At 49.5% G+C, this 12,826-nt stretch overlaps 1 protein-coding gene and 1 non-coding gene across 2 annotated transcripts in view; both read left to right on the forward strand.

The window, feature by feature from the left end:
- STAB2 (stabilin 2) overlaps positions 1–12,826 on the forward strand; it is a 159,808-nt gene that overhangs the window by 26,574 nt on the left and 120,408 nt on the right. Inside the window, exons 6-9 of the mRNA XM_055118350.1 lie at positions 5,328–5,423; positions 7,993–8,118; positions 9,908–10,104; positions 12,175–12,308. Of these exons, the coding sequence (XP_054974325.1) occupies positions 5,328–5,423; positions 7,993–8,118; positions 9,908–10,104; positions 12,175–12,308 (553 nt within the window). The remainder of the gene's footprint in view (positions 1–5,327; positions 5,424–7,992; positions 8,119–9,907; positions 10,105–12,174; positions 12,309–12,826) is intronic.
- LOC129399275 (U6 spliceosomal RNA) lies at positions 3,702–3,808 on the forward strand. The gene has a single exon (XR_008627026.1). It is a non-coding gene; the product is annotated as a U6 spliceosomal RNA (small nuclear RNA).

Genomic DNA, 12,826 nt, shown 5'->3' on the forward strand with positions numbered 1-12,826 from the left:
ACACAATAAGGAAGGAAGGGGGAGAACCAGAACGGAAGAGAACCCATCACCCCTGTTTCAGAACAGTGTTTATGGGCTTCCAACTGCCTTACTTAATACATATTTCATAGGTTTTGTTGTGAAACTGTTACATCCTGCGGTGAGATGTTATGGCAGTCATAGGGAAGGAATATCCACAGTGGCTAAGGGAAGGGGTCTTTGTTTTGAAGGAACTTCCCACAGTGGTGCAGTCTTCCTAGTCAGGGTCTGCAAGATGCTAGAAGTGGGCTGGAATTCAGACTTCCTAAATCTAGGAAATAAAGACATGGGAGGGACCAAGCCTGCCAGATCCATAATCTCCCCACCCCACCCCACCCCACCCAAAAAAAAAAAAAAAACTAACAGTTTCTCCAACACCGCCTTGGTTCTGGCCTTGATGGAAAAATTAGTTTCAGTCATTGTTATTGACTAAATTTTTGCAAGAAAACCGACATACACACATCAAACATCCAAGTCTGGGCAAATTGGCACACTGTCATAAATTCTTGGCTGCAGTGGAAGATGTCTCAGTTTAATCCATGGGCTCCTGGTATGCCTATGTCTCGCTCTATCTCCTCATCTCCATCTTCATCTTCAACAGAGACTTCTGCTTCAGGGGCACACACTGCCCTTTCGTGGCTGAGATGAATACAATTTGCGAACCAGTGAATGAATGTAAATGAATGTACCTATGGCAGAGAGAGAACAGGAATGAATAAGTCTGAATGACTGCCTTAATTTTCTCCAGCCACATTACCTTGACCCAGAATCATGGTTTGAAACAGTATGGAGAAATAATTTTAGAACTCTGGTCTGAGCCTCAGGCTGACTTTCATCCTAAATTATAAATCGGAAACATTAAGTTGATTTTGTTTGGGTTTTAAGGGATAGAGCCCGGGCACACACCTGTGCCCAGGACTTTCTCCTGGCTGTTAGCTCAGGGATCACTCCTGATGGTGCAGCGGGTTCATGTGGGGTGCGGAGGATCAAACCCAAGTCTCCCTCCTGCAAGACAAGTACCTTACCCTCTGTCCTATCTCTCTGGCCCTGAGAACTTAAGGTTTTTTGTTTTTTTTAACACACCCTCTGTCTGTGGCTTCCTTTGTAAAAATAAAAATGCTATTACCAGGGGCTGGAGCAATAGCACAGAGAGTAGGGCATTTGCCTTGCATGCTGCCAACCCGGGTTCGATTCCCAGCATCCCATATGGTCCCCTGAGCACTGCCAGGAGTAATTCCTGAGTGCAAAGCCAGGAGTAACCCCTGTGCAACCCCTTTTTGGTGTGACCCAAAAACCTCTAAAATAATTGTGAGAATTTAACAGGATAATCAGTGCACAAGAAATATTAGCAATTATAGTTGTAAGTATCTAATTTTCCCCAGTACCCAAATCTTTATTTATCCTCCACTCCATGAAAGATGATTTCATAAGGAAAATTTGTAAAAAGCAACTTTAAAGCAGATTTAGCACATTTATATTTTTAATAGTACCTACAAATGGCGGTATGCTCACAAACCATCAAGCAACTGTTTGGAAATTATGTCTCCTAACTGCTACTTCCTTTCCCTACACTAGAGAGGACATCACTGATTTAAAACAAATATTGAAATGGGCAGGAAGACAGAGAGCATCCCCCTGGCTTCCTGCCATGGAAGCCAAGTAATTATTCTGAAAGTCAAAAAAAATTTTTTTAAAAAAGGGGGGCACTGGGAAATAGGAGGACAGGCAGTGCTTTATCTGAAGTCATTTCAGCATAACCCTGATTTTTTTTAATTGAGTCACCATGACATACAGTGTTACAAAACTGTTCGTGATCCAGTTTTAGTCATACAGTGATCCAACACCAGCCCTCCACCAGTGTCCATTTTCCACCATCAATGTCCTCAGTTTCCCTCCCACCATCTCTCCCATCTGCCTCTGTGGCTTGATGGAAGGCACTTATCTTTCTCTCTCTGTCTCTCTCTGTCTCTCTCTCCCTATATCTCTTTTTTCTCTCCTCCTCTCCTCTCTCTGTTTCTCTGTCTCTTTCTCCCTCTCTCTCCCCCTCTCTCTGTCTCTCTCCCTTTTTCCCCTCCTCCTCTCTCTCCTCTGTCTCTGTCTTTCTGTCTCTCTGTCTCTGTCTCTCTCTGTCTCTGTCTCTCTGTTTCTGTGTGTGTGTGTGTGTGTGTGTGTGTGTGTGTGTGTGTGTCCCTCTCTCCCTCTCTTTCCTTTTGGACATTATGGAGTATTACTGTGACTTGAGCCTTGGCACCACATTCGGGTCCTGAACACCACCAGGGGTCACTCCTGAGCACGGAACAGGGATGGTCTGAGTACTGCTAGGTGTGGCCTATTCCCCGCAAAAACACAACTGGAGAGCTAAACCGAAACTTGGGGGAAACGTCTCCAGACTAGGTGCTAGTAGAACTCTGTGTGATGATGCAGGCATTGAGCACTGCGATGTGGCCAGGGGGAGTATCTGAATCTGCATTTTAGCTCACACTCCCTGTTTTAAGTTTAAACCACCACACAGGGCTAGTGGCCTCCATATTGGATTGCAGTCTAGAACATAAAGGAGGAAAGAACAGGCATTGAAGCCAAACTGACCCGAGAAGTGTTTTAACCTCTTTAGGCCTTCCTCGCTTTTAATTCAGGCATGCTCTCACCTATCTCATTGGGCTGATAACCTAGAAAGATCTAGATCTTAACAGCCAATGAGAAGCTAGAACAAAAACAATCTACAGCAAAGAGATCATCGCAATGAATGAATGAATACAAATGAATGAACAAACACGAATGAATGAATGAATGAATGAATGATTCAGTGATAACTGGCCAGTCCCATTAGCAAGGACTAAGGGAACTTACAAGCCATTTCAGCCGATGTCCACTGGGTGCCAGTGTGGTTTCATGTGCTGTGTTGGTCCAGTGGAGATGACAGTTTTGCCCGTAAGTAGGACAACTCTATTAGCTGCAGTTTATTTTTAACACCCACTTTAAACCTGATGCCAGATTCTCTTCCCCACTATTGATTCATTGAGAGATGCTTTACGCTGCAGCATCCAAGGAGAGTTTTCATCTCAGCTGCCAGTGCCCGAGCCTTCTCAATGTCCCCCCTGCTTGGTGCAGAATACAAAGTCCCCCTTCTTGACTGCACTCATTTGTGGCGTTTAGAATAACATCACATGAGGCTGACACCCAAGGACAGTAGATCACTAAGAAAATGATGGCTGGAGTAACCAGTTGGGGTGGGAGATACATGCAGAGGGTAGATAATGGACCAAACATGATGACCTCTCAGTGTCTGTGTTGCAAGCCATAATGCCCAAAAGTAGAGAGAGAGTATGGGGAATATTGTCTGCCATGGAGGCAGGGGGAGGGTGGGAAAGGGGGGGGGGGCATACCCGGGATATTGGTGGTGGGGAATGTGCACTGGTGGAGGGGTGGGTGTTTGATCATTGTGAGATTGTAACCCAAACGTGAAAGCTTGTAACTATCTCACGGTGATTCAACAAAATATATTTTTTTTAAAGTCCCCCTTCTCACGCTGGAGCAATGGTACAGCAGCTAGGGAGCTTGTCTTGCACTCAGCAGACCTGGGTTTGATCCCTGGAATCCCATACATTCCCCCGAGCACAGAGCCAAGAGTAAGCCCTGACAACTGCTGAGTGTGGCCCAAAAATGAAACAAAAGAGAGAAACACAGTGCTCGCTTCGGCAGCACATATACTAAAATTGGAACGATACAGAGAAGATTAGCATGGCCCCTGCGCAAGGATGACACGCAAATTCGTGAAGCGTTCCATATTTTTAGTGTATAAATCTGTAACTGTACCCTCACGGTGATTCTCTAATTAAAAATAAATAAATTTAAAAATTAAAAAAAAAAAAAGAGAGAGAGAAACACAGACACCCCCTCCTCTAATCCAACCCTCCAGTCTATCCCACAACCCTGGCCTCCTAACAATAGGATTTGCCAGGGGCATGCAGTGCCCCTGGCCTTCTACCAAAGTAGACATGCAGACTCTCCTTGCATCTTCATGACAACTCTTTTGTGGGGTCCCCCGTTTTGTGGATCAAGAAGCAGGATCTTCTCAAGGTCATCAGTTACGATGGAGACAGAGGCAGGGTTGGGTCCATGTCTGCCCACAGAGCGTGGGTGCCCACCACAGCCCCTTCTGCCCCTCACAGGCATTTACCCTGCCTGAGTGACCTCCCTGTCAGGTAAGGGGGTCCAAAGAGGAGTGAGGGTAGGTCCCCACCCTCAAGGAGCAGAAAAGCAGGTGATAGTTATCATGGATGTGCATGGCACCGGTGGCCACTGTGAGGCCACTCCGAGGGGACACATCACAGAGGCCTTCCTGCATCCTGCCCCTGTGACCCCAGTGGCCAGAGCTTTGACCTCTTTAAAGACATATGCATCAAGTTTCCTGCCTCTATGCAGGTTTGTGGTAGTGACTTCAACAGACACCAAGGGCTCTCTAAGTGCTCTGTGTCTTTCTTCTCTGGCCCTAGGACACTTTCTTGGCTGCTAGTGGTGGCCCTGCATGTCAGGTTCCCCAGAGCTGTTGGTGCCAGGCTCAATTCATCCTGTCTGGAGGCTGCATCAGAGTGGGAGACACCGAGAGGGGCCCCATGCAAGGACTTGGATGCCCCAGCATGCAGCTGAGAGGGGAAGCTTGGTGGCTGGTTATGTTTGCATCAGCATCTAAGAGGGGAGCAGGGGCTGACCCTCATTCCATTATCACACTTTCCTCTACAGAAATCCCATGAGGCAGGCATCATTAGCGACTTTGTTTCCTGCATAATCAATTTGAGACTAAGAAGATTAAGCCCAGGGGTTTCCTCCATCCCATCATGAAGATTCGCAATAGAAGCCATCCAGAAATATTGTCTTTAAAAAGAGGGGCCTGAGGCGGGAGTGAGAGTGCAGTGGGAAGGGCATTTGCCATGCATGTGGCTCACCCAGGTTCTATCCCCTGGGTCATTCACATATGGTCCCCCGAGCACCGCCAGGAGTAATTCCTGAGCATTGCTGGGTGTGACCCAAAAAGTAATAATAATAATAATAATAATAACAAATTGAAAAATCAAAAGAGGGGACAGAGAGAGTACATTGGACAGGGCACTTGCCTTGCACACAGCCAACCCAGGTTCCATCCTTGACACCACCTACGGTCCCCTGGGTCCCCCGAGCTCAGAGCCACGAGTGACCCCCGAGCTCAGAGCCATGAGTTTGTCCTGAGCACAGCCAGCAGTGGCCCAAAACACTAAACAAATTATGCAAAGAGCCTAACGTCACATCCTGAAAATGCCTCTCCCTGCCTGCAGAGTGCAGCTGTGTACACGGCGTGTGCAACAGCGGGCTGACGGGCAACGGGAGCTGCGAGTGCTACTCGGCGTACACAGGCCCCAGCTGTGACCAGCGTAAGTACCTGTCTCCTGATGTCACACAGGCCAAAGAGGCCGGATGTGCACACTGCAACTTCGTCGTCATGCCCCGGGGTTCTCTGGGCGTGAGGCCATGAACACGTTTCACTGGAAGAAAATTTAAAAATTACAAAGAAAGGGAAAAAGAAAAGGAGGGAGTGGTGGAGTGATAGGACAGTGGGTAGAGCACTTGCCTCGCAGGGTTCAGTCCCTGGCATCGCCTCTGGTGCCCCAAGCACTGACAGGAGTGATCTCTGAAGTCCTGTGCATCACTGGGTGTGATACACCCAAGTTTTGGGGTTTTTTTTTAAAAAAAACTTTTTTAAAGAAAAGGAGGAAAAAGAAGGGACCTTGGAGGATTAGGGAGTGGAGAGGCCAGAAGGTGGGAAGTCACAGAATGCTGAGAGCAGTGTGGTAACATGTCTTCAGGTGTATTTAGGAAGTCAAACTGGTGAAGGGTGGAATGGAGAGAAAGACATGGGGGTGGCATGTAGCCAGTTAGTTAGCGGCCAGTTAGCACCAGAACCTAGGGTTGCTCTCAGTGACAGGCACAAAGATAAAAGACATAAGCAGGAAATGAAGGTGACTGAAAGTCATGATTTGCTAATGCTCCCAAAACTTGTGCCTCAGGCGCTAGTGTTCAAATCCTTTGCAATTCTTGGAGCAATCAAATCAAAGCTGGTCAAATCAAAAGATAGAAAGCACAAGGTGATTTTTTTTTTGTTTGGTTGTTTTTGTTTTTTTGGGGGGGCCACACCCAGCAATGATCAGGAGTTGATCCTGGTTCTGCACTCAAGGATCACTCCTGGCGGTGCTCAGGGAACCAAATGGGATGCTGGGGATCAAACTCAGGTCAGCCGTGTGCAAGGCAAGCGTCCTACCTGCTGTGCTACCTTCTGGCCGCACCAGATGATTTTTTAAAGGGACGTTTAAGAATGAGTCAGCTAGGCTTGGAGAGTAGCTATAAGACAGATCAAAACACATGCCCTAGGAATTCATTCATGTATACTATATGGAGAAAATAGACAAATGAACTACAGAGAACAAAAATTAACTCTTGGACACTGACCAACCCATGGCCAGCAGAAGGGAAAGGACGGGGAAGTCAGGGCAGGGGGGACAAAGGAATTACACGTTGGGTGGTGAATCCAGGGTCACATGTACGAATATTGATTGTCAGCGGGGCCCATCCTACACTTATATCATGTTGTCTCTAGAATTCTATGTGTGCTGAAGATTTTTATAAAAGGTTTTAAAAAAATAATGGTTATTTAAAAAAGGCAAAAGAGAAGTCTTAGCGCTCATGTAGCATAGCCAAGGAAAGATAGACTTGGAAGAGCCAAACTTGCCTAGGATTGGGTTCAGATTTTGTTGGAGACATTGCATGGGCAGCTGACAGAGTCGAGGGCAGGGTCACTGGTTTGCAGGGACCATCTCAGGGCCAGCGTCACAGGGCAGGTGGGCAGGCGGGCATCGACCTTCAGTGTCTCAGCAGGATGCACGCAGACCCAAGTTGCTAGACCCACTCACCCTGTGCAGTGTGCAAGTGGGGGCAGGACTGGGAGCAGGCTGCGGATGTGAGGTGACCGAGGGGCCAGCCGTCTCTGTGCACAGCTTGCTATGGACACGCCCACACCACCCACAGCAAGGCAAACCCAGCGTTCCTCACTGGACCAAGGAAGAATTACTCTGCCTCCTGTGCTATCCTTCTAGAGCCCTCTACTGGTGAACCCCAGAGCAGGCGAAGGGTGAACCCTGACTTTGTCACTGTGCCTCTGCTCTCACTCAACTTACCCTCTGGGTTCCACTCTCCTTTGAAAAAGTGAAGGACTGTAATGAGTGAAATGCCGGAGAGATAATACCGTGGGCAAGGTGCTTGCCTTGCACATGGCCAGCCCGGGTTTGACCCCCAGCACCACAGAGGACCGTTCCTGAGTCCCACCAGGAGTGATCCCTGAGCACAGAGGCAGAAATAAGTCCTGAGCACCACCAGATGGGACCCTAAAAACAAACCCAAAAAGAGAGAGTCAAATGCAACACATTCAAGCTCGTGTTATGAAAAGCACCGAGCAGCCTGGAGCACTTTCTGACGGCTAATACTCCCCTGGGAACACAAAGTATTAGGCAGCATTAGAGATTGAAGTTAATGCTTAAAGATCTTCATAATGTATGGTTAAATAAAAAATCAAGTTGCATACACTATTTCTTTAATGTGTGTATGCACACGTGCACGTGCAGTGTCAGGATTTCAATCCAAGACCTCATACATGCAAGACATGTGCTTTTCCACCCAATCACAATCCCAGCCCCAAGTTGCTAAAGTCACATTTGATCATTACTTTCTAAAAAGTATCTAAATCATGAGCTAGATTATTTTTGGTCTTAGGCCTTGTTGGTTACTTTGAGAGTAGGCTGGGAAAGTTAGAATAAAAGAGTTACTTTTCACTTACTCATTCTGGATTTCTTTTTACCCCCCCTTTCCATGTTACCCTAAATCCACTTTGCCTTTGCACTTGTTGAGTTTCTCTGACCCTAAAGCCCGTCCCTCCACGCTCTTCCTCTGCAGCTGTCCCCGCCTGCACAGCCTTGCTCTGCCCGGAACATGCCAGGTGCGTCCCTTCCAGTGAAGATGCCACGAAGCTGGAATGCAAATGCCTCCCCAATTACAAAGGCGACGGCAGAGTATGCGAGCGTGAGTAGAATTCACATCCTGCTAGTTTTTTTCTTACTCGAGAGGAAAAAGAAATCACAGCCTCTCTACCTTGGACAGAAGGCCCGTTCTGTGTCCTGTGGGCGGCTGAATGGAAGCTCAAAGGGACCAAGCTCCATGTCCATCACAGGGGCGCCCTCAGAGGAAACTATGTCCTTTCTCCAAACAGAACACGTGTGCTGATGCTTACACGTGTTTTATGTCACCTGGATCAATGTTAGGGTAAAATGTAATGTCCTGCGATCTTTGTCTTTCTTCCTTCCCTCTTTCTCTTCTTCTCTCCCTCTTACTTCTATCCCTCCTTCCTCCTTTCTTCCACTCCCTCCCTCCTTCCTTTCCTCCTTTTCACCTTCCTTCTTTCCTAATCTCTCTCCTTCCCTCCCTCCATCCTTCCTTCCTTTCATCCTTCTTTCCTTCCTTCCCTCCTTTCTCTCCTTTCCTCCTTCCTTCCTTTCTTCTTTTCTTCCTTCTCTTTTTCCTTCCTTCCCTCCTTTCTCTACTTTCCTCCTTCCTTTCCTTCCTTTCTTCCTTAGTTCCTCCTTCCCCTCCTTCTTTCCCTCCCTTTCACCTCCTTCTTTTCTTATCTCTCTTTCCCTCCCTTGCTTCTTCCTTCCTTCCCTTTCTTCTTCTTTATTTTCTTCCTTTCCTCCTTTCTCTCCTTTCCTCCTTCCTTCCTTTCTTCTTTTCTTCCTTTCCTCCTTCCTTCCTTCTTTTCTTCCTTCTCTCCTTCCTTCCTTCCCTCCTTTCTCTACTTTCCTCCTTCCTTTCCTTCCTTTCTTCCTTACTTCCTCCTTCCCCTCCTTCCTTCCCTCCCTTTCACCTTCCTTCTTTTCTAATCTCTCTTTCTCTCCCTTGCTCCTTCCTTCCCTTTCTCCTTTCTTTCCTTCATTTCCTTCTTTCTCTCCTTTCCTCTTTCCCTTCCTACCATCTTCCTTTCTTCCTTCCTTGTTCTCTTTTCATATCCTGCTCCTTTGCCTTGTGAAAGGTCAGGAGCATGTACTCTGGAGCCAGGCAGGTCACGTGAATTCACATCCCAGATCTACCTATTACTACCTATTGGTGTTGGACAAATGCTTCTGCCTCCATTTTCATGTCAATTAAGTGGGAAGCACAGTGGTTCCCACGTGAAAGGGCTTTATTAATCGAGGATGGAAAACACTTGGAAGAGGCCCATTTACATACTAGAAATTCTCTGTGCACAAGTGTTTTTCCTCTTGCTAGTTTATATTTAAGTCTATTGTATAGATTGGGATTCATGTACATCACATGTAGTTGCCATCTCTGATAGTCATCCGTAATAATCTCTTTGATAGGTGGGTGTAATCAGGTGAGGAGAGGAGAAATGTTCCTGGGAATGGAGAAATAGCACAGGGGGTGAGGTTCATGCCTTGCATGTGGCTGACCTGGAATGACCCCTGACACCACATGGTTCGCTGAGCATTGCTGGGTGCAATCCTGGAGGACCCCCTGGAAGCACCACAGGGAAGCCCAGATAATTCCCAGCACCGTGGGATCTAAGCTGTCCACATCTTCAGGTCCTCACATTACAGTGGGCTAGAATTGCAAGAAGGTCTTCACCGGGCTCTTGAGCAACACTTTGGACGCCCTCTACACACACACACACACACACACACACACACACTTGGTCTTTCTGCCTTGAAACTGAGATTACCTATGCAGTCTAGCTGAGTGCATTTTGCGATTCCTTCTGCTTTATTTTCCTCCCCCTGCACGTGGTGACCACTTTGTTCTTTCATCTTTGCCTCTCAAGCCATCAACCCCTGCTCCCAGAACGTCTGCCCTTCATACGCCCAGTGCACCTACCTGGGGCCGAACCGCCACCGCTGTACCTGCCAGGAGGGCTACCAGGGGGATGGGCAGGTGTGTCTGCCCGTGGACCCCTGCCAAGACAACTTCGGAGGCTGCCCCCCACAGTCCACCGTGTGCAAGTATGATGGGCCGGGACAGGTGAGCTGACGGTGCTGGGCCTGGGGCCAGTGTTTCCACACTGGCATAGCTCAACACGCCTAGGGACCAGACTGTCCTCCATGCAGTGGGGCCCACCCAGCATGCCCGAGCCCCATCCGTCCCCTGAGCTCCCTCTTTCCCACAACCCAGTCCAAACTGACCTCTCTCCTCCACTAATCTCCCTAGCAGTGATGGAACAGTCAATCCACCTTTCTCACAATCAGCAAATTCAGGGCTGATCCAGTCTTGGGGATTCGGGCTCGCTCCACTTAAACCACTCAACTCTGTCATATCTTCCAAAGAGGGGACTCTGCCAGCCACAAATACCCTATCTCAGGGTTGGAGCGATAGCACAGTGGGTAGGGCATTTGCCTGGCACACGACCGACCCAGGTTCAATTCCCAGCATCTAATATGGTCACCTGAACACCACTAGGAGTAATTCCTGAGTGCAGAGCCAGAAGTAACCCCTGTGCATCGCCAAGTGTGACCCAAAAAGCAATATATATATATATATATATATATATATATATATATATGTATATATATATATATATATATATATATATACACACACACACACCTTATCCCAAAGGGGTGAAAAAGTGATCAGGGTCAGTCATCATGGAGAGAGTGGAGGGTGGTGCAAGTGAATGGGGTGAGACTCTGTCCCTTTAAATCACGGTCTGACTTAACAGGTCAAACATGGTGACCTTCAGGAGCCGCAGCTGGGTAGCCCCCTAGTAAGGAAGTGCCCCTTTCTCTAGCCCATTCACCCATTGCATACATGGGGGTGCCTGCTCCCTCCCTAGCTGCCCGGCACATATTCTGTGTGGGGCCCTCCCCCTACTGATGGCCATTGCTGAGGGGAGAGGAAAAGTCTTCCACATTCCCCAAAAACACAGTCACGGGGGTCAGAGTCTCATCACCACCACTATGAGAACATTCCAGAAGTTTTCTGCCAGACATCACCCCAGCCTCACCCCCAAGTCACTCATCATCCCCACCCTCCATTCTCCAGCTTGTTGGCCAAGACATTAAGGGGCTCAGCCCGCACCCTCAAAACCAGAGAAAATTTTCTTTCACTCTGGTCCATGGGAAGGAGACTGAAAATATACTTTGCCTCTAAGAAATGGGCGCCCTAGCTAGCTCCACGGTAGAGCGAGGCCCTGGCTTGGGCCCCAGCAGTACACAGAAAGCAGCCGGGAGGCGGGTTCCCAGGTCCATCTCTGGGCTCAGAAACTCCCACAGTTTCGCGGAAGGAGCTTCCCTCTTTCCAGAAGCCTAGAGCAAGGCTCTCAACCCCATATTGTGAGTCCCTTGGACTGGATCCCTCTTCAGGGGCTGTTCTCTGTGCTGCAGGCGCTAGCAGCACCCCAACTTTTTGGTGGCACTGCCCTGTCCCCATGTGACAACCAATAGCATCTCCAGGGGCTGTGGCACAGCAATAGAGGACGTATGTCGCATGTGTGAGGACTTGAGTTTAACCCCAGGCTCTGCTCTGTGTGTTTTTGTGTGTGTGCACGCGCGTGTGTGTACACACACACGCGCGCGCGCGCGCGCACACACACGTACACACTCGTGCAGTAAAACACATACACACAGTCCAACACCAACACAGTTGAGTGCCCTGGTGGAAAGCCACTATTTCGAGGTAAGAAAATGTCCCATCTGAACCTCAGTCTCTACTCACCTGTAACTGGCCTAGCAGCAGGAGCAATGAAGCAGGAACAGTGCCAGCGAAGTGGGCAGGAGAGAGAGAGAATATACAGCAGGTAGGGCGCTTGCCTTGCACGTGCCCGACCCAGATTCGGTCCCCGGCATCCCCCAAACCTCGCCAGGAGTGAGTCCTGAGTGCAGAGCCAGGAGTAAATCTCGAACATGCTGGGTGTGTTGCCCACCTGAGACCCCAGGACCCTGATTTTGGGAATTGGGGTTCTCGGGCCACCGTTTAACTTCCAGCCGGGTCTCCGGAGCCAGCGGCACCCTGGTGCTCGGGCACCCGGCAGGGGAGCATGCGCACGGCCACCCAGCGAGATGCTGCTCTCTGCTTCCTCCCCGCCCCCCGCAGTCCCACTGCGAGTGCAGGGAGCACTTCCACGACTACGTACCCGGACTGGGGTGCAGCATGACTGACCTCTGCGAATCCCAGAACCCCTGTCACCAGCACGCGAACTGCACCACCATCGCCCCAGGCCAGACCAGGTAAGCCACCTGCCCAGGTGAGGCAGGGACGCCCCCCTGCCCCACCCTCACTGGGGGCCCCCCGCAGGAAGCAGAGCAGAGACTCCGCGCAGTTCTCCTTGTCACCAGGGAATCGGTCACTCGGGGCTTCCTCCGTAGAGGAACAGTCTGGAATGCAGAGCTGGCCGCTGGCTGCCAGTGAGTGGTCAGAGCCCGTGGGAGAAGGAAACCCCCATTCATTCCCCGCGCTCTGGCCTCCCATGTACAGTCCTGTTTCCTCAGCCCTGAAATATTGCCCGGAGTGGTGCAAAACAGGCCTGGGGACGAGGAACAGACAGGATGGTGCTTCCTGCATGCAGCCTCAAACAAAGGGGCTGACCTGGAGTCAGAAGCTCTGCCCAAGTGCGCGGGAGGGGAGGGGGCAGCCCTGCTGGAGGCTCAGCCCTGCAGAGCAGAGGATCCAGGGGTGTCTCCTCTTCGGAATGTGGTGACGGTGACGTGGGAGACTGGCCTGGGCACTGCGGCACAGGTGTCCTGGA

Source organism: Sorex araneus, chromosome 10, assembly GCF_027595985.1.
Source record: "Sorex araneus isolate mSorAra2 chromosome 10, mSorAra2.pri, whole genome shotgun sequence".
Lineage (NCBI taxonomy): Eukaryota > Metazoa > Chordata > Mammalia > Eulipotyphla > Soricidae > Sorex > Sorex araneus.